At 39.7% G+C, this 19,854-nt stretch overlaps 1 protein-coding gene across 1 annotated transcript; it reads right to left on the minus strand.

Annotated features, from left to right (window-relative positions):
- Positions 1 to 1,769: 1,769 nt before the first annotated feature.
- tsen54 (TSEN54 tRNA splicing endonuclease subunit) lies at positions 1,770 to 14,281 on the minus strand. The gene is made up of 12 exons (XM_022209280.2): positions 14,114 to 14,281; positions 12,346 to 12,504; positions 10,889 to 10,952; positions 10,692 to 10,775; positions 10,431 to 10,529; positions 10,298 to 10,350; positions 8,877 to 8,984; positions 7,938 to 8,382; positions 7,706 to 7,841; positions 7,566 to 7,626; positions 4,872 to 4,985; positions 1,770 to 4,229 (listed from the first exon to the last, which is right to left on the minus strand). The coding sequence occupies exons 1-12, from the start codon at positions 14,191 to 14,193 to the stop codon at positions 4,079 to 4,081; spliced, it is 1,554 nt and encodes a 517-aa protein (XP_022064972.1). The 5' UTR covers positions 14,194 to 14,281; the 3' UTR covers positions 1,770 to 4,078.
- Between the last annotated feature and the right edge of the window lie 5,573 nt (positions 14,282 to 19,854).

The following is a 19,854-nucleotide window of genomic DNA, read 5'->3' on the forward strand; positions in this document are numbered from 1 at the left end:
ATTGTTGAGGCAAAAAGTCAACATGAGGAATCTCAGCGTGACATCAGGAGGGAGGGGAGCAGTTATCAATGGGCATACTAGTTTCAATGCTTGGAACACCTGTGGTCAAGAAAATATAGCATACATGGATAGAACTAGCTTTAATTTAAAAATCTTAAAAGGCATATAAAAATAATTAGCTTCTTGTGAATGTGAGAATAAGGTCAAACAAAAATCCAGGTAAACCTAAGACAGAGAGCTCCAGAATTGTGGTTGTGGGTGTCAGGGCTCCCTCCTCACCCCCGTCCTTCCCACCTGACATCCCCAAATACCCCTTTTCCCATCTGTTTCCTCCCGTTCATGCTTCTCTCCCCCTCTCCTGTTCCTCTGCCCTGCCTGTCTCCCATCCGCTCCTCTGCCCTGCCTGTCCTGCCTGTCTCCCATCCGCTCCTCTGCCCTGCCTGTCCTGCCTGTCTCCCATCCGCTCCTCTGCCCTGCCTGTCCTGCCTGTCTCCCATCTGCTCCTCTGCCCTGCCTGTCCTGCCTGTCTCCCATCCGCTCCTCTGCCCTGCCTGTCCTGCCTGTCTCCCATCCGCTCCTCTGCCCTGCCTGTCCTGCCTGTCTCCCATCCGCTCCTCTGCCCTGCCTGTCCTGCCTGTCTCCCATCTGCTCCTCTGCCCTGTCTCTTCCCTTGCAGCTCGGTGCCTGAGTGGAGTCTAGCTTCTCAGCTGACTCCACTCAGGCAATCAACCACCTCCACGGCTCCCGGGCAGCTGACAATCATCATGCTAACGACTCACCTCTACAATAAGTACCGGCTCAGCCTTCCACTCCCTGCCAGAGTATTGAACAAGAACCATGCAGTTCGGTTTGCTCTCTAGCCCTCTATACGATCTGTTTTTGAGTTCCTGCCATAATTTCTGACCTTGTTTTCTCCTGCCTCCCTCAGTTCAGCTGTCCGGGATCCCCCGCCATCCTCCTTCCCCTCCGGCTCTCCCCGACAAGCCTTCACCGGTTTCTCCTGCCTGGACCCCCCACTCCTGCCTGGACCCCCACTCCTGTCCGGAACCCCCCGCTCCTACACCCTGGTTTTCCCCCACCTAGCCACCATTTTCACCCCCAAACAATAAACCACTTGCATTCAGCCAGCCCTGGTAGTGTGGCTTTCTGCTCGGGTCCACCTGCTCAGTCTGTGACAGTGGGATTGTTTAGTCAACTGCAGAAACTTTCAGTCTCGTATTTATCATTAAAACTCATTCTTAACCATCTGAGAGGCTGTTAACATCTGGTTCTAAGATGTGTTTCAGTGATCCAAACACAAGTTTCATTAATGTCTACATGACGCCTACTAGAAGGTCGAAGAGACACCATGCACACTTTGTAATTTTCTTGATTAGTCAATTACCAGATGTATCTATAAAGTAACAGAAAGTAATGAAAAATGTGTTTCCCAAAGTTGACAATGACAAATGTCTAGTTTTGTTCACGACCCAAAGATATTCAGCCTATGGTCATAGAGGAGTAAAGAAAACGGAAAACATTCAGATTTATGAAGCTGCAATCACAGAATTCAATTTTTTCTTTAATAAGTGGTAATTAAAATAATGACTTATTAATCAATGATCAAAACAGTTGGCAAAAAATGTAATAGTTGACAAAAGTGAAGAATACTAGGAGTGTTCTTGAATTTTAAGATACACATCTTAGTTTTATTGTAGTGCTGCATAGGGCTGTCAAAATCAGATATTTCACTAAACAATTATCATAGAATGAAGAAATCAAAGTGCAACTCATTTTTAATGTTGTTTATTGTGTTTTTGATCTCTTTTTGGCAAATAGATTGAACTCGAAATACAAATGTAAAGAGATGGAAATGAGTGTACTGTATTTTGTCCCTAAACTGGAGCGTAAACTAGTCCTGGATGACTTACAATACTATCATGTGTAGTATTAACATGATATCAGTATTTGAGTTCTGAAATTAACAGCTATTTTGATACTAGTACATTGTTAAAACCTCAGCTGGAAGAAATAAAGTATAAAACACACAGTATCATTAAATCTGCACAAAGCTTAATTTCTTAAATATTTTTGCAGACAAAACCTTATAAAACTACACACGTGGACAAAATTGTTGGTACCCCTCAGTTAAAGAAGGAAAAACCCACAATTCTCACTGAAATCACTTGAAACTCACAAAAGTAACAATAAATAAAAATTTATTGAAAATTAAATAATCAAAATCAGCAATCACTTTTGAATTGTTGATTAACATAATTATTTTTTTTTAAAAACTAATGAAATAGGGCTGGACAAAAATGATGGTACCCATAACTTAATATTTTGTTGCACAACCTTTTGAGGCAATCACTGCAATTGAACGATTTCTGTATTTGTCAATGAGCGTTCTGCAGCTGTCAACAGGTATTTTGGCCCACTCCTCATGAGCAAACAGCTCCAGTTGTCTCAGGTTTGATGGGTGTCTTCTCCAAATAGCATGTTTCAGCTCCTTCCACATATGTTCAATGGGATTCAGATCTGGGCTCATAGAAGGCCACTTTAGAATAGTCCAACGCTTTTCTCTCAGCCATTCTTGGGTGTTTTTGGCTGTGTGTTTTGGATCGTTGTCCTGTTGGAAGACCCATGACCTGCGACTGAGACCAAGCTTTCTGACACTAGGCAGCACATTTCTCTCCAGAATGCCTTGATAGTCTTCAGATTTCATCGTACCTTGCACACTTTCAAGACACCCTGTGCCAGATGCAGCAAAGCAGCCCCAAAACATTACTGAGCCTCCTCCATGTTTCACCGTAGGGACAGTGTTCTTTTCTTCGTATGCTTGGTTTTTGAGTCTATGAACATAGAGTTGATGTGCCTTACCAAAAAGCTCCAGTTTGGTCTCATCTGTCCAAAGGACATTCTCCCAGAAGCTTTGTGGCTTGTCAACATGCATTTTTGCAAATTCCAGTCTCGCTTTTTTATGAGTTTTTTTCAGCAGTGGTGTCCTCCTTGGTCGTCTCCCATGAAGTCCACTTTGGCTCAAACAACGACGAATGGTGCGATCTGACACTGATGTACCTTGGCCTTGGAGTTCACCTTTAATTTCTTTGGAGGTTGCTCTGGGCTCTTTGGATACAATTCGAATGATCCGTCTCTTCAATTTGTCATCAATTTTCCTCTTGCGGCCACGTCCAGGGAGGTTGGCTACTGTCCCGTGGGTCTTGAACTTCTGAATAATATGAGCCACTGTTGTTACGGGAACTTCAAGCTGTTTAGAGATGGTCTTATAGCCTTTACCTTTAAGATGTTTGTCTATAATTTTTTTTCAGATGTCCTGGGACAATTCTCTCCTTCGCTTTCTGTTGTCCATGTTCAGTGTGGTACACACCTTTTCACCAAACAGCAGGGTGACTACTTGTCTCCCTTTAAATAGGCAGACTGACTGATTATGAGTTTGGAAACACCTGTGATGTCAATTAAATGACACACCTGAGTTAATCATGTCACTCTGGTCAAATAGTTTTCAATCTTTTATAGAGGTACCATCATTTTTGTCCAGGCCTGTTTCATTAGTTTGTTTTTTTTAAATAATTATGTTAATCAACAATTCAAAAGTAATGGCTGTTTTTGATTATTTAATTTTCAATAAATTTTTATTTATTGTTACTTTTGTGAGTTTCAAGTGATTTCAGTGAGAATTGTGGGTTTTTCCTTCTTTAACTGAGGGGTACCAACAATTTTGTCCACGTGTGTATGTCAACAGCTGGTGTTTCTGGTGTTTTTTTCTTGCATATTTGACTGTAATTTTGGCTTCTGTAGCAATAATTTATTTCCCACAAGGATATATAAAGTCTTCAATCATCATTCCTGGCAGAAAATAATGATGCTGATGATAATAATGATGATCTATTAGTCCCACAGAGAAAAGAAGAAATATGCAAAAAGGAAACTGATAAATCCACTTTTTCCAAAAACAACGTGGGCACTAAACCTTCCCTTTCATTGTGAATCAATGGTCAGGCACATAGAAAAGCATTTGTACATATGCAGCCAGCCCATCAGATGCACATTCATAGAAAATTCCTGGACAAATGGAGTCTCAGGGGAACACATCAGTGGGCAGCTGGAAGTCTTTGAAGGTGTAGAAGGATATGTCTCCGTGGTCCACCACAGCGAAGACCACTGGGATGTCTCCGCTCTGGAAGGCCAGCAGCTTGATAACTCTCAGGTCAGGTACAGGACCATCGAAGCTGAGACACAGAAGAGAAACAACTAAATTAAGTTTTGCATTTAAAAAGAAGTCGAAACAAACATGCAAAGTGAAGGCGCCACAAGTTGTCATGAGCATTTGGTTCCTGACATTTTACAAGCCGGATGATTACAGCAGAAGCATCTCGGCTGAGATGTTGAACCTTATTGGTGTGACTTATATAAGTAGAAAAGCACATTGTGTTAAAATAGATGGTTATCCCTTCATCATTTTATCCTACACATAAGACATTTTGTGAAATTTGGTCATATATAGCATCTAATTTCTCTGCCTATGGTAAAAACAGTGTTTTGTGAAGTCACATGTGCCTTTGACCACCAAAATCTGACAGTGTGTCTTAAAGAAATTCTTTAAAAGCGTTCTAGAGATATTGTATTCACAAGAATGTGAAAGACAACCTGAAAAGACACCTCCAGCCTCAGCAGTCGCACATGCATCACAATAATCAATACTATAATTATTTAGTTGTGGCTCCATCTGAGCCATGAAAAGAGCGATGACACAAAAGGTCCATTCACCTCCAATCACTGTGACATTTTGTTAATTGGAATCAGATGTCTTCGGCTTCACTGTAACTCAATCCCGAGTAAACACTTTCTTTGTTGTTTGTGTGATTGTTTACCTGCACACACACATGCGGGAGTATGGTTTCCCCGGGTTGCTCTTCTTGAAGTCAGCCACCGTATCGGGCTGGTAAACATTGAAACAAATCCTCCACTCCTCTGAACCTTTTAACCTGAGCAGACAAAGGACAAGGTCTTCAATATCTCCTGAATGAAGCGCACTCTATCACAGCACAATACATCATCACCCCGGGTGTACAACAGCACACTGAGGCGCTGACAAACAGCAGAGCGGCGGCCTGTCGCTCCTTTGTATCAGAGTCTTTATAGGTTTGTAAATTAAAGATCATAAACTGTGACAGCAGTGATATAAGCTCGGTTCATATAAAGTCCACATTCTGATTTATTTTCCTTCACGGGTGCCTCAGAGTTGATGTCCTCTTATCACAGTGAACAGAAAGTAGCTGCAGGAGGTCATATTTTTATTCCAATTTTGACTATATGGTTATAAAAACCCAGGGACAGACCTGCATGTTTCCTCTGTATGAAACTGCAAAACGGGTAATTGGTACTAATTAAGTGACAAAAAAAACTACATCTAACATGGTGCTGACTGTATATACTTTCTGCAATGTCTAGAAACCACAGGGCTGAGAAAAATCTGATTTCACAAGTCTGCACTGTAGGAACCAGGTTACTGCAAAATCAAAGTTTATAGCAGAAGAGTCATTAATTTGTTTGATTACTTCGGGTTTCTGCTACAGCCATACCAGCACAAACAACGCATTGGCCTATTACTGACATACTGGTATCAGCGGATTTATATGGCAATTTCAAAACTGAAAGCTTAGAGTAATGTAGAAATGCTGTCATCACACAGCGACTCCATCTCTACTGTTTATAATAATGTTAGTGCTGTGTGCAGCACATGCAGCAGAGTAGATATCACAGCTGAGCAGACAGTGGTGCCTTTGCGTTAAGGTACAAATTATACTACAAAGACATTGTAAAAGAAATTGATAGGGCTGCAGTGTCCACAACAATTGGTTGGGCGATATGCTATCTCCTGACCAACTTATCATTGGAGACTTGCTGATGTTACAGTCAAAATGAGAAAAGCGCTACATCAGTGGCTTCCACAATTAGTCCATTATTTTTGGCAGTAGGATAAACAGACCCCTGAACACTCCCACACTTTTACAAGTTTGAACTGGCCTAATCTAATCGAGACTGCCAACTTATTTAACATTCACTGAACGCTGACTTGGAGTCAGCTTCAAACTTATTATGGGAAAGAAGAAGCGGGTGTGGCTGCGTTTTGTTAAAACAGATGGACAAAAAGTCGAGTGTAAACTTTACAAACAGCAGCTTGCATATCGCAGCTCAACAACCAACACGGCAGATCATGTAAGAGCAGTAGGTTAACTTCTCCATGTTATGTTTGTCAGTTGATCTTGTGCCTGGATCACCAGCTGATACAGTTTTATTTTCAGAAATAATCTGAATATGGACATGTGCATGCTGGTCTACTCAAAGACTGTTTTTAGAATTTCTTCATAAAATAATCAGGTTAGTATAATTTAATATGCTCCTAGTACCACATTTCTAATCTATTTAGACTAATAGGGCTAGCAGGTAGAGCGCACTTAGTGTACTGTGGCCCATTTAGTTCATTTAGAGACAACGCACAGATTCTATTAGATCGATGGGGACTCAGCTATGGAATTATGCTCAAATTGCATTTCACTCCACTTCTGAATGAATTAATTCTGGATGAATTTTACAGGCTTGGAACCAGATTCAACGATTCTAACTGATCACATCTGACAATAATTGACCCTTCTTCCTCCCTCTCTTTCATGAGAAACCTCTCACACCAGTGTGCCTTAGTATGGGCATGCATACACATTTATACAGACATACTCGTATATACACTTAAGCAGAGGTACTCTTATTATTTTGTTGTCTGTTGTTTCATTTGGGTTGTTTTTGTAGTAGAATTTTGCTTTTGCTAATAATGCATATGGAGGTGAGATTTCTTCGATGAGCCTTTGGATTTCTGACTCTTACTTGCACAATTTGCTTTTGTCGTGACGTTTTTGCTTCTATGTTTCATTATAAATTTTTTTAAAAAAGCTTGAACATTTGAAGAGTCGGTGTAGTTCGAGTTGACCAAGGTTTTCTCTATTTGACTACAGCCCTATACATGTGAGGCTTTTTACTACCTTTTCGATCACTTATGAGGAAGCCAGTGCACATATGCTAACTGAAGTGTATGATTGTCATTGTGCGTGCTGAAGTGCTTTCTATTTCCCTCACAGTGTCAGTATTTTTTTTAGAATTTGACAGTGAAAAGCTCAGCTGCAGTAACATGCATATCTAGGCGTGAAGAGGCAGTTTTTTTCTTCAGTTTGAGTTGAATCACTAAGGATTACCCTAATCTCCTACCTCTGTGTTGTAATGGAAGATGGTATGTATAGATCATGAGATAACAACCATCCTGCAGGTTAATTTCATTCCAGTCAGTGCAACATGGGCTAATAAAATCCTGTCAGATATTATGATATCAGTTTGAGGCATGCCAGATGATGTAATGAATGTCTAGTGAGTCGTAACAGTGTGGTAAAAAGGAAACAAAAAAGATGAAAGCAGTGACATGTCATCAGCTTTTCTCTGAACATCAGCTTCTAATTAAACTGGTATCAGGTAAAGCAAATCCTTCTCACATTCTCAGTGATGGAAACAAGTGATACCTGGATGCTCCCTCGAGCAGATGTGTAGATTTAATCACACTGATTTTGTCCAACAGCTCACCTGGAAACAAAGATTACTTACTTAGTTTCAGATACGATACGCCTGATCATGTTGGGTCACAACACAGATGCTGTCTTACCAGTGGGGATTGGTTGTCTTGGGTCATGTAATGGAGTAACTTCCCTGTTCCACAAGTGTGCTGGTCGGCCTTTACGCTTCCTCTGCCGCCTCGCCAGGAGCTCATGATACTCCGCCCAGTTTCTGCACCGTCGAACCTTGAAGGAGCTCAGAATGTCATCCCCAATAATGCATTGACATCGCTTGATAATAAATGTGTTATGTGGGTCGTATTTTTTTGAGTTGCTACAAACCTCTCTGTCTTTGTTGACATCCCACCGCCGCCTGCGCTTGTCCTCTTCCCTCTTCTGCTCCTTTGAGGACATTTTCACCATCCGCAGGTTTATTTTCCTCCTCCAGGAGGCAATGTCACAGACTCCCACAGTCAAATCCCCTGGCAGCAGGGAGGGTTCTGGAGGGGCCAGGCAGCTGGGGTGGCGCTCACTGGAGCCCACGTCAGGGAATGGGATGGAGCTGAAGTCCCAGCGTGAGGACCTAGAGGTGGGGCTGTGATGTAATTCTTTGTCTGAGGCCCCAAGGTCATCCGTCGTCCACCAGCTCCTGCCTTCATCTGATCCACTTGTGGTGGCAGTCTGGATGTCTGGAGAGGCTGCCAGTTTTTTAACATGATCACCTTCAAGGCTGCATTTATCCTCTTCCATTTTCTCAACGGTGGGTTCCACTGGAGCTTCAGTATAACTACAGAAGAAACAAAAACTATTGAGCCTTTTGGTGTACTGGAAAACTCATCTATCTTATACACTCACTGATGATGAAAAACTTAACTTATTCTTGAACTAAGTAGTTTAATCAACAGGTTGAGTGCCAGAAAATCAACCAGCAGTTGTGACAGTCAATCACCTATACAGAAGATTTCCAATGCGAATCAAACAAAGAATCCAAATAAAGTATTGATACTGATTATTAGTTTATTAGGTTTATTAGGAGAGGTTTATTAGTGTCCAGCAGGGAGCAGCAGAGAGCTGCCAATACTTAGCTTTCATGAGGAGGTTTGAGGCAGCTTGTAGGTCTATAGTGACAACTAATAGTGCTGATAATAAAATGATTTCTTTATTGAGCAGTAGTTGAATAATCACATTGCTTGAGGAGGTGCCATTATAACGAGACAATCAATGTTATGGCCGATCAGTGCCAATGCTGTACAGTAAATAATAAGCAGTAGCTCTGTTTACCTGCACGTTGCTGTGGGGCTGGGGCTGCGTTTCCTCTTCAGTTGTCTCCCTGCTCTGTCTCGTGACTGAGGCAGGTTCAGCTGCCTCGCATAGGACGAAGGCTCAGAACTGCAAGAAGTCAAGCACATTGAGTTGATGTCAAAACCTGAACCTCCAGAGCAACGTTATCCAAAACACTCAATCACTAAAGACCCATTTGGGCAGGATTATTTCTCCGAGCTGAGGAGGACCTTTTAGACGTGTCATAATAATGAATCAAATTAGTGGTGGCTGAAATCCATTCTGCTGCTTAAAACTGTCTCATTTACAGTATTTTGTTGTTTATTCAAGTGATGGTATCCTGCTCTTACTAATATCACTCTGTGTGTTTACCACTGTTCTGCTGTCAGCTTTATTTCAGTGTGAGAGCATTCAGTCCACATAGTGACAGTGATGCAGATATATCTGCCTGATTCTTGTGCATAAATGGGACAAATGGGAACAGTATACAAGTGTAGAGCTGATCAACACTGCCATCCCTAAAGCCAAGAGTAACTTTATTATCTTAGTCTCACTCATGAGTAATTTGACAGTGACATAGTTCTCATGATGTTAGCCCTGTACACCACTATATTGGCTTTAAATCAACGCAATTATGTGTTTATTCTTTCTGGTACAAGTTCATCTGGATTTAACGTCCCAGAAATCCTCTTCAAAAACTAAGCAGGCTGTTTAGCATGTTTTCTAAACTTTCTGAGCTTCTTTGTACTTGCATTCATTGTTTCTTGCTAGTAGACCTCCTCTTCAAAATTGTTCATGACTTGGCCAGACAGTGTGAAGGACAAATTATCCATCAAGTTCTGCTTTATCTACTTAAGCTGTCTTCCATCATCTTCAGGCCTTTTGGTTTTGATTAGCTCCATGCAGCATTAGTTTTCTTAATAACATACTCTTGTTTTGGCCACTCCTAAAGTTAATGCTCTCTCTCTGAAAAGTTTGTTTTGTTTGGTCTGCCTCACTTGCTTTGAAACCTCTTTGGATAGCATCTTGAGTGTTCCCATTGACAGTTACCAAATGCAAATTCAACACCTGGAATCAACTCGACACCTTTTATCTACTTAATTTGCCATGACAAAACGAGGACACGGGGCACACATGGCTACTGCTTTTCAGTCGATTATCCACTTACTTTGGAGCCTGTGAAGAGGTCGGTCTGTCATTTCTAAACAGTCAATGCAATATTTTTTGCTAAACGCTTTAAATTAAATCTTAAAGTCCACACTTTAATCACATCGAGACTGGTTAATTTAAAATCTACTATGGTTGTGCATAAAAGCAAAATTACAACAACTCAGTACAAATACTTCAAGACATGATAGTATAGTTTGAAAGCTCTACTGCCATTCTAACCTTGTCTCAATGGGACATTAGAGTTGTGTTACCTGGGATCAAATCTGTGCACCACATAGCCAAGTCTCTTCAAATGCCCAAACACCTTTGTGATGAAACAGAGTTGTTCGATCAGTGTGGTGTTGCATTCCATATTCAGAATATGTGTTGGACACTTAGTTGCACCTGATATTGCTGGAGGCTCACTGTGGCTGAGGACAGAAATCTCTCATATCCATCCTGAATGGAAAGCGGCAGGTCCCTATAAAACACCTGCACGTTCCCCTGTTGACACACACACACATTTAGAAACGCCACTTTAATAGTTCACAGATCACATGTGTTGCAACATCACTCCTTAATTGCTCGACAAATACAGCTGAATGAACAGAATTAATGAGCGCTGCTAAACCACACCCTGGCCAGCAGGTTTTATCTGCTACTCACACACTCCATCAGGTAGAGGGCCTCTTCAGGAAGGAGATACTGTTTGCCATTTTCAGAAAAGCCCATCGTCTGCCAGAACTTTCCCTGAACAAAATTCAAATTTATGAGATATGTCAAACATTCTCTAACAAGAACTGATAGAAAAGGCAAAGCAGAAGTTGTCAGCTTGTCGCCGAGAGTGTCGTGACAGCACTCACAGCAGGAGACTGAAGCTCCACAATCTGGTCACTTGGAATCCATATGGCCTTCACGAGGTTTCCTCTGCAGTAAAACAATACATTCGCCTTAACCTGCACGCATTACTTTATTGGTAAAAGATAGAATACAATTCTAAAGATATTACTCAGGGACCCAGATGTGGAGAAAAGCCCACAACTTGTCAACGGACACACAGCCCTCCCTGCCATATACTTCCCCATATACTATGGCAAATATGTAAACAAATGGCAGCTTACTTGTTTAGGTGGTTTTACTGACAATATTCACTCTCCTTTGAGATACGGTTTGCTAAATGTTCAAGTGTCTTTATATCTAATTTGCTAATATTGTCTGCTGTCTGGCTGAGAGCTTGTTCGTTGAAACAGCTGCTAGTGATACGTCTACAAGCATGTAAATGACACATATATTTCTTTGCACAGTTTGCAAGGATTAATGTTGCAGTTCAAGGGAAGGATATTTGTAAAATGCAGGAATACTTCTCACTTATATTGCTGAACTTTTGAGTATATTTAGAGAGATGTATAAAAGTTGCTAAAGACAGCCTATACTTTAGCCTAGCCGCGCTAGACCCATGCTCTGAAGGCACAAGGGTCTAGGCACGCTCGGCAGGGAGGGAGGCGGGCTAAAAGATTGCCTATCAAATCACTCTGCAGCAATTGGGTAGGTATACAACCAATCAGCGCAACGAATAGGCTCCTAGAGTGCCGGAAATCAGAGGACGCGGTAGTTCGGTGAAGCCTTATTTATACAGTCAATGGGTGAAGCTCAAGTATATTACAGACATGTTAACAGAAAGATTATTCAGAGTCGGTGCTAATGGAGCTCGACTGTTGTCGTTTTTTGTTGTTGACCCTGGCAGAGAATTAAATTTGTTGCCGTGGGTTGTCTAGCGCGGCTAGGCTAGTTGTTTCCGGTTGTTTCTGTCAGAATCGTCGCGCCTCTGTCGTCACTTAGTTACGCCCGCCTTCTGACTCTACATTTCATGGTGATTGGTCCGGCCAGTTTTAGGAGCATCCAACCTCGAGCCTTATGGAGGGTAACTAGACCCACCCTGGCAGAGAATTAAATTCGTTGCTGTGGGTTGTCCAGCGCGGCTAGGCTACCTATACTTTATATTGCAGATCATATTTAGTGACCTTCATTTTTGGACAAAATGACAAAATAATGATGTTGTAATGCAGCAGTGAGCAGTGGCTGCTTTGAAATCTCTCCCCTGATGTGCACTGAAGGACAGCCAAACTAAAACAAATACTTTAAAGCTGAACAAACACGCCAACCCCGATGACGTTTGTTCAGAACTTGAATGTGCTTGTTGCTTGTTACATATTTCAGCAGCTGACGGCAGAATCTCAGATGTCCAAATATTTATGATTGCACCACTAAGGACAGATTATGAATGTGGCCTGGAGGACAGTGGGTCGCAATGTCTACTCACAGCCTCTCCACTCGCTCCTCTGATATGAGGCTCCAGTGTTCATTCAGACTCTGCTCAAGCCGCTGCCTTTGCTCATCTGAATCATTGGGGAAGAAGTCCTTCTGTCCTCTGACTGGGATCTTGTGACTCCTGGACCGGGCTGCAAACAGCTCAGATGGACTGTAATTTAAAGGGGGAAAAAAAAAACCACTTAGCTCCAGGTGGATGTTAGCAGTATAATCAGAAACCTGAAATAAGAAAATCAGCACAATATGAACAGCAAAGATCAAGATCTTACTATATTACATGTTTCAGTAATGGATATTGCAGCAGTTGTTTTTGGAGAATACAAAAGAAAAGATCTGAATGAACTGGTATGAGCAAAAAATAACACTGTACTAATGTTTTTAACAGAATAAATTCCTTCAAAAAGACATTAGTTTGCCTCTCTGTCTGTAGTCACTCTGTAGTCTAAAGTAATGTCCTGCCCACAGCACTATCTGATTTAAGCATCACGATTAACAGCCTATAATGATTTTAGATCCATTTAAAAGTTCTCCTTTTGATAAAAATTTGTAAAACATAAATAACTTCAGGTATTTCAATGAAGTTTAGAGTTAGAGTTTGTCTTATTCAAAATTTTAAGAGCAGAATTTTCATTTTTATAAACTGCAAATGTATACCGATTATAAGTCACCGTGATTATTAATAATTGGGATCAGCCATGCAAAAAACATACCAGTCCACCATTTTCCAAACTAAAGCTGAAAGGACTGGTGTATAAAAATCATTTAACCTTACTGTATCTTCTAGGGTGCTTTACCTACTGACTTAAAGTCAAATTTAAGTTTGAGCAAGATTTCTGGCTCGGCTTGATGTGAGCATAACATCCTATAAAGACTCAAAAAATAGAACATCACAAAATATGAACCTAAGTGTTTCTGTCTGGGTTTTTTTTTAGATTTAGAACACATAATTATTGGAGGCAAAGTCTTTATGAGGTAAATTCCATGTGATTTGAAGTAGGGGTAGTTCATGCAGAAATGTACACTGAATTTTTAACTCATGGGAGAAACTCAATTTGCATCCTAATTAGTTTTTTCACGATTAAAAATATGAGATTCACAGTTTGTTGTATGCTTGAAGTGAATGAAGAATACAATATTTCTGAAGTGCAGCTACAGTCAATCCCTCATGATCATGAGTCATAATGTCATGACTCAGTGCCATGGTATCTCGCCCAGACTGGTTATAATTATTTTTTTAAAAACAGTCAATGAGAATGCTTTGTCTGCGCACAAAAATATTCAGTGTGATGGGACCCAAACGCCCCATGGAGAACACACTTTCCACTGTTCGCTTCCAAATCCACCCAAAACTCCAATTATTTTTAAATTATTCCTAATTTTTTGATCTTCTTCATCCGACAACTGCTTTTCACCAAAACACACAAGGGAGGGCGACAGAGAGTCAAATACAGGGTGCCAATTATTCATAAAACATCTCATGATAATATTTCTATACCTACCGCACCTCTGGAAATCATCACAACTGGAGAGCAGCTGACGTGTGTTACTGACAATTTTAGCCATGTTTTCGGTGTATCCAAACTTTGGAAGTTAGCTAACAGTTAGCATTGAATGAACCTTGTCCACCATGTGCACAACCGTCTGAGAGTTCCTTCTGCGGTAAAGTTATGACAAACAGCCAGTGGGGCAGAAAAAACTAGGAAAATGCTGCAACAATGCTGACAAACGCTGTGATAATTGCCGATAAAGGTAAAACGCACCTTAAAATTTCACTGAATAACTTCCCCTCGGTGTCTGTCTTGTTTTGGTCCGCCATGTTGACTACCCACAGCAGCAGCATTCCTCTGGGTCCTCGTGTCCGTCTCTCGTTGGTTACGAATGACTAGAAACATGGCCGCCAGAGGGAGCTGTTGGATGATGTTAGAAGACAGGAGTAGATTCAAATATATCGTCAATGCACAGAGTTCAAGTACTAAGACAAGGAAGTGCAGTTAAGCATCTAACCAGAAGTACAAAAGTGAAGCGCATTTTTTACAGTACGTTACAGTATATGAGTCCTTCCAACAAACTGGTTCAAATTTAGAGCTGGAATTTGTGTGAAATTTGGGATTTTTTAAAAATCAAATTCACATTGCACCATATCTATGGAGCAATAGGAGTGCCAAATCAAAATATTAATAAATAAATAATTAAATAAATAAATGTGGAAATATAAAGATAAATAAATAAATAAATAAATAAATAAATAAATGTGGAAATATAAAGAGAAATAAATAAATAAATAAATAAATAAATGTGGAAATATAAAGAGAAATAAATAAATAAATAAATAAATGTGGAAATATAAAGAGAAATAAATAAATAAATAAATAAAGAAATAAATGTGGAAATATAAAGAGAAATAAATAAATAAATAAATAAAAAGGAAAATTTTGTCTTTGCTTTTACCTTTTCTGTTTTTTCCTTTTATTTATTTATTTATTTATTTCTCTTTATATTTCCACATTTATTTATTTAATTATTTATTTCTCTTTATATTTCCACATTTATTTATTTATTTCTCTTTATATTTCCACATTTATTTATTTATTTATTTATTTCTCTTTATATTTCCATATTCCCTTCCTCGTCGTTCCTGATCACAGGCATATGAAGAGTAGACACGACACGCCCCTCTGAGCGGCCTGTGATCAGGAACGACGAGGAAGCCCCGCCTAGAGCCATTTGATTGACAGCTCAGTCCACCAAGTGAAAGCAAACTGATTTGCATTTTATTTCTTGGTGGTTATTTCATAATGGCCTGACACCATGAAATAGAAAAATGCAAATCAGTTTGCTCTGGGCGGGGCTTCCTTTTCAGGGTGGGGAGTCGTACCCGCACACAGGTTTCTGTCCTGACGCCAGCTCCGATCACGGCTGAAGTGAAGCCGTGTCACCGTGGAACTTCGGCTGATTCTGCCATCAGACACTGAAAGGACGCTGCTAATTCGGTAAATTAATGTTTATTTTCTTATCAGTGTGGCAGAATAAGCCGAAGCTCAACGGTGACATGGCTTCACTTCAGCCGTGCTGGGAGCTGGTGTCAGGCAGGACTCCTGTGTTCAGAATCCCCGCCCAGAGCAAACTGATTTGCATTTTTCCTTTTCTTGGTGGACTGAGGAAATATAAAGGGAAATAAATAAATAATTAATTAAATAAATAAATGTGGAAATATAAAGAGAAATAAATAATTAAATAAATAAATGTGGAAATATAAAGAGAAATAAATAAATAAATAAATAAAAGGAAAAAACAGAAAAGGTAAAAGCAAAGACAAAATTTTCCTTTTTATTTATTTATTTATTTATTTCTCTTTATATTTCCACATTTATTTATTTATTTAATTATTTATTTCTCTTTATATTTCCACATTTATTTATTTAATTATTTATTTCTCTTTATATTTCCACATTTATTTATTTATTTATATTTTGATTTGGCACTCCTATTGCTCCATACATATCTAATGGGCACAAATATAGCAAAAGTACAGTAAATTTTCAAATTATATTTTCTAACTTCTCTCCCAAATATCTTTCCTCTCCTAAGATTTGTTACTAAATATGAAATACAGAATAACATTAGAATGAAAATAATTATATTAACCTATTCCTATTTTTTTGTTCTACACTGTAAAGGGTATTTTTATAAACTAATATAGATGGTTTCTGCATCAAAATTTAAATCAAAAATTTCAATTTAAATGAATTTTCAACAGAACTCAATATGTATTTCTTCTAAATGTGTCAAAATTTAAACGCTATCTTTCTTTGTAAAATGTACAAAGTTGAGTTAAGAATCTCATTTCTGTAGTTGTGGTTTGAAAAAGGGTTTAATTTAGCCAGTGGTCTACAAAAATTATTTGAACTGTTCGTCCAGAGATAAATTCTTGATCTTTAAGTTACTCTGCTCAGGTGTGGCTTCAAATGACAGTAACCACACAGCGTGACTGACTCTCTATCATTTAAAGTGTAATTCTGCAAAGGTGAAATCGCATAGAAAATCAACAGGGTGTCATCATCAAACAATGCAAAACCTTTCCAGTATTTTAATAATTAATATATGTAACTCATCAGACTCATCAATCTTTTTCTTCTTCATGTTGAAATTCAGGAAATGTCAATGAAATATTCTGACCCAAAACTGTAAAATAACATGTAGATGGTTTATTATTACACTGTGAAGCACTGTGCAGCAGCAGATTATTTTTAGGTGCCACTGAGAACATCAGTCAACAACAGTGTTTTGTCTAATTTGGTGAAACCTTTAACAGTCTGAAGTGAGTTCAGGAGAAGCCTGGTTGGTTTCACAGACAGATCGATGGTTTTAAAACCAAACAGTTCCGGTCTGCTGCGTCTGAAAACCCTGTAAAACCCAAATTGGAGGCTGCTTCATGTTGTTTGCCTCAAACAGCATGAGTGCATGTCTAATCTGACAAAAACCTTAGTTATCATATATGATTTAGATTTTTAGATTTCCTCAAAATCATTGCTTCTATTAAGCAACACTTGGAAGTTCATTTGTAATAAAGAAAACTGCATTTTTTTTCTGTTAAATGTACATATTTGCACTGACTTGCACACTATTATTTTCCCGAATCTTTCTTCAACAAATGTGATTGTTTTGATTCCTGTGTGTAAGCAGACAAAGATAAAGAATAACCTGACCTGACCTGAAAGCAGGTTTACTGAAAACGCTGAGTCTGCTAACCCTGAAATGCGGGAAACTCAGAGTTTCCTATCTCAGAATAGATCAACTCAAAGTTCAGGGTTACACTCAGAGTTTGTTGAACCTGCTTTGTGAAACGGACCCCAGGTGCATGAAAACATTACCCTCTCCTGGACTTCCGTTGTCTTTTAGGTGTTCCAACAGAACAACACAGTCAGAGGTGAGTTTCTCAAGCGTTAACCCATAAAACATAAAATAAGTTAAATTTAATGTATCAGCAAAATATTTAGAATAACAAAAATAAAAATATAAATAAAAATAAATGTGCCTTTCTACTTAACGAAAAAAAATAATGCTATCTTTATCTTAGAATGATCGAACAGCTGTATTTCATCAACAATTTTTTAAAAAGGGCAAAAAAGTATCCTATTGTGGCCCTCGAATCTTGGGGAGGTGTAACTGCTCAAAACCCTTTTTCATTTCAAAAAAAGAAAAAAACATTATCTATGCTAGTGCATACCTCTTCTGGTTTCAACGCTTTCTTGCAGAATATAAAGGCGAAGAGATAAAGAAATATGCACAGCAGTTAAACATTGTTCCCAGTCGAGTCATAGCTTTTGAACGTTCAAACAGTCCCAGGAAGAATGGAGCAGAGTTTTTGATTTCATTTCACAGTTGATGCACATATCTGAGGACTTATTATTAAAATCAGTAATGTTTTCTTCATTACAGTAAAATCAGTTTGTACAGCATAAGACACAGAGAGAAATTTCTGCAACAAAGTTCTCTCAAAAATGCTTCCTGTTGCAGCTGACTTGTTACCAGTTGTTACAAATATCAAGACGGTGCAGCTCATCTATTAGAATATATTCATGTTTTAATGCTATTTATCGGTTTGTGTTAATGTTAAAGCAACCATAGTGTTTGAAAAACCTGAGTTTTAACCTGTTGACTTATTGTGACTCTTTTCAAACAACTATGTTTATTTTGATTCCTGAAACAGTTTTAAAAAAAATTCATTCAGTAGACAGAATATGTTCCTCCTGTATGGTTAGAGGAGGATTTGATGATTTCAGAATCACACTCACAACAGTCTAAAGTGATTTTAGAAAATACTTCATAGTTTTTTCCATTTATTTTCTGATTCTGATTTTCAGCAAAGCAGTACACCGGCCACTTTTCATAACAGACTCTTCCAAACACTTGATAGCTAGAAAAGCTAACAAGTGTGCTGTGTGAAAGACATGGCAGCAGCCGTGTATTTCAAAAACAAACAGCTCTGCTGCTGCTGGGCAAAAAGGCACATGTGACATTCTAGAATCCTCATCATGTCACATTCCGACATCAGTGGAATTCATAGGACAACAGCATAAACAGGGCAGATTCAGTCAACTCAGGCATCAGTTACTTACAAGTATCTCCACGAGACACACAAAGTACGCCACAGAGTCAAGTACGACAAGGAAGGACAACGAACCTCTACATTAACTACAGTCTTCTACAGACGCAACATTACCAAGAATCTTCAGAGTGTCTTTGCTTTTGCATCATGGCTCAAAGATACATTAAAAAATGGAAGCAAGGATATGCTTCCAATCCTCGCCACAGTGGTCGCCAAAACCAAGCCCAGGAACTCGCTGAGCTGCAAAAGGCCTTGGAGGCATCCCATGCTGAAAACCAGCAGCTGATGCAGCAGAATCGGCACATGGAAGAGCGCATCAACATGCTTGTAGATGAGAACCAGAAGATCATTGAGGAACTGAAACTGAGCAACAAACTGGTCAGCATTAAGGACGCTCTTGTGGTAAACAGGGAGGGTTTAGTTAAAGAGCTGAAAGACCTGCTGAAGGCTGAGAGGCAATTCAACAAATCCAGTGAGGCCAACGGTCAAGAGCTGAATCGGCTGAAGGAACAGCTCAGACAGACGGAGGAGGAGATGGTCAGACTACAGGACCAGCAGGAAGTGAAGGAGGTAGTGCAGGACCCAAAAGACCTGGAGGAAGATGGTACTGAACTGCAAAATGAAACGGTTGTGGAACAACGACTGCAAGAAGAAAAAAACTATCAGAAGACGAAACACTGCAGGTAGATGAAAAAGTGCAGGAAGAAAAAAATCTGCTGGAAGAGGAGAAACGGTTGGAAGTGGAAAATCTGCAGGAAGAGGAAAAACTACAAGACAAGGAAAAACTGCAAGAAGACAAAAAACTGCAAGAAGACAACAGACTGCAGGAAGAAAAAAACCTGCCGGAAGAGGAAAAAGTGCAGGAAAACAACAAACTGCCTGATGAAGACATAAAAGAAATTGAAGAGGAACAGGAAACCCCAAAGGTGGACAACCAAGAGGTCCCTATCAAAAAACAAAACAACACAGGGGTTTCTTTGGTTTCTTCAGAAGACTGATGGCAGGTAAGACAGAGGAAGAGAAAAGGAGCAAAAAAGAAAAGAGAAACATGGCTGCTGCAGGTACTTCCACTGAAATGTGATGATGACAGCAAGTCTGAGGAGGCTGCTCTCTCAGCATACCCCCATCTCCTTCCTCTCCTCCCCCTTTCTCCTTCCTCTCCTCCCCCTTTCTCCTTCCTCTTTCTCCTTCCTCTCCTCCTCCATGACCATCTACAACCATCTCCATCTCCTCCACTCTCATCCCTCCTCTTCTCCAGGATCCCACCACCTACTTCTCTCCCCACCCTCACCCCCTCCGTCACTTCCTCTCTACCTTTCTTTCTTCATTCCACCCCATTCCTTCTCTATTACCCCATCTTTCACTTTCCTTCCACCCTCTTTCTCTTTGTCA

The sequence above is a fragment of the Acanthochromis polyacanthus genome, chromosome 21 (genome assembly GCF_021347895.1).
Source record: "Acanthochromis polyacanthus isolate Apoly-LR-REF ecotype Palm Island chromosome 21, KAUST_Apoly_ChrSc, whole genome shotgun sequence".
In the NCBI taxonomy this organism is placed as follows: domain Eukaryota; kingdom Metazoa; phylum Chordata; class Actinopteri; family Pomacentridae; genus Acanthochromis; species Acanthochromis polyacanthus.

Excerpts from the sequence above, each read along its gene's own strand:
- tsen54 (XM_022209280.2), bottom strand. The coding sequence starts at position 14,193 with ATGCTGCTGCTGTGGGTAGTCAACATGGCGGACCAAAACAAGACAGAC. Across the intron at positions 10,351-10,430 it reads TGAGCCTCCAGCAATATCAG|GTGTTTGGGCATTTGAAGAG; the intron begins GTGCAACTAAGT and ends TTCATCACAAAG. Across the intron at positions 7,627-7,705 it reads AAGACAACCAATCCCCACTG|GTGAGCTGTTGGACAAAATC; the intron begins GTAAGACAGCAT and ends CTTTGTTTCCAG.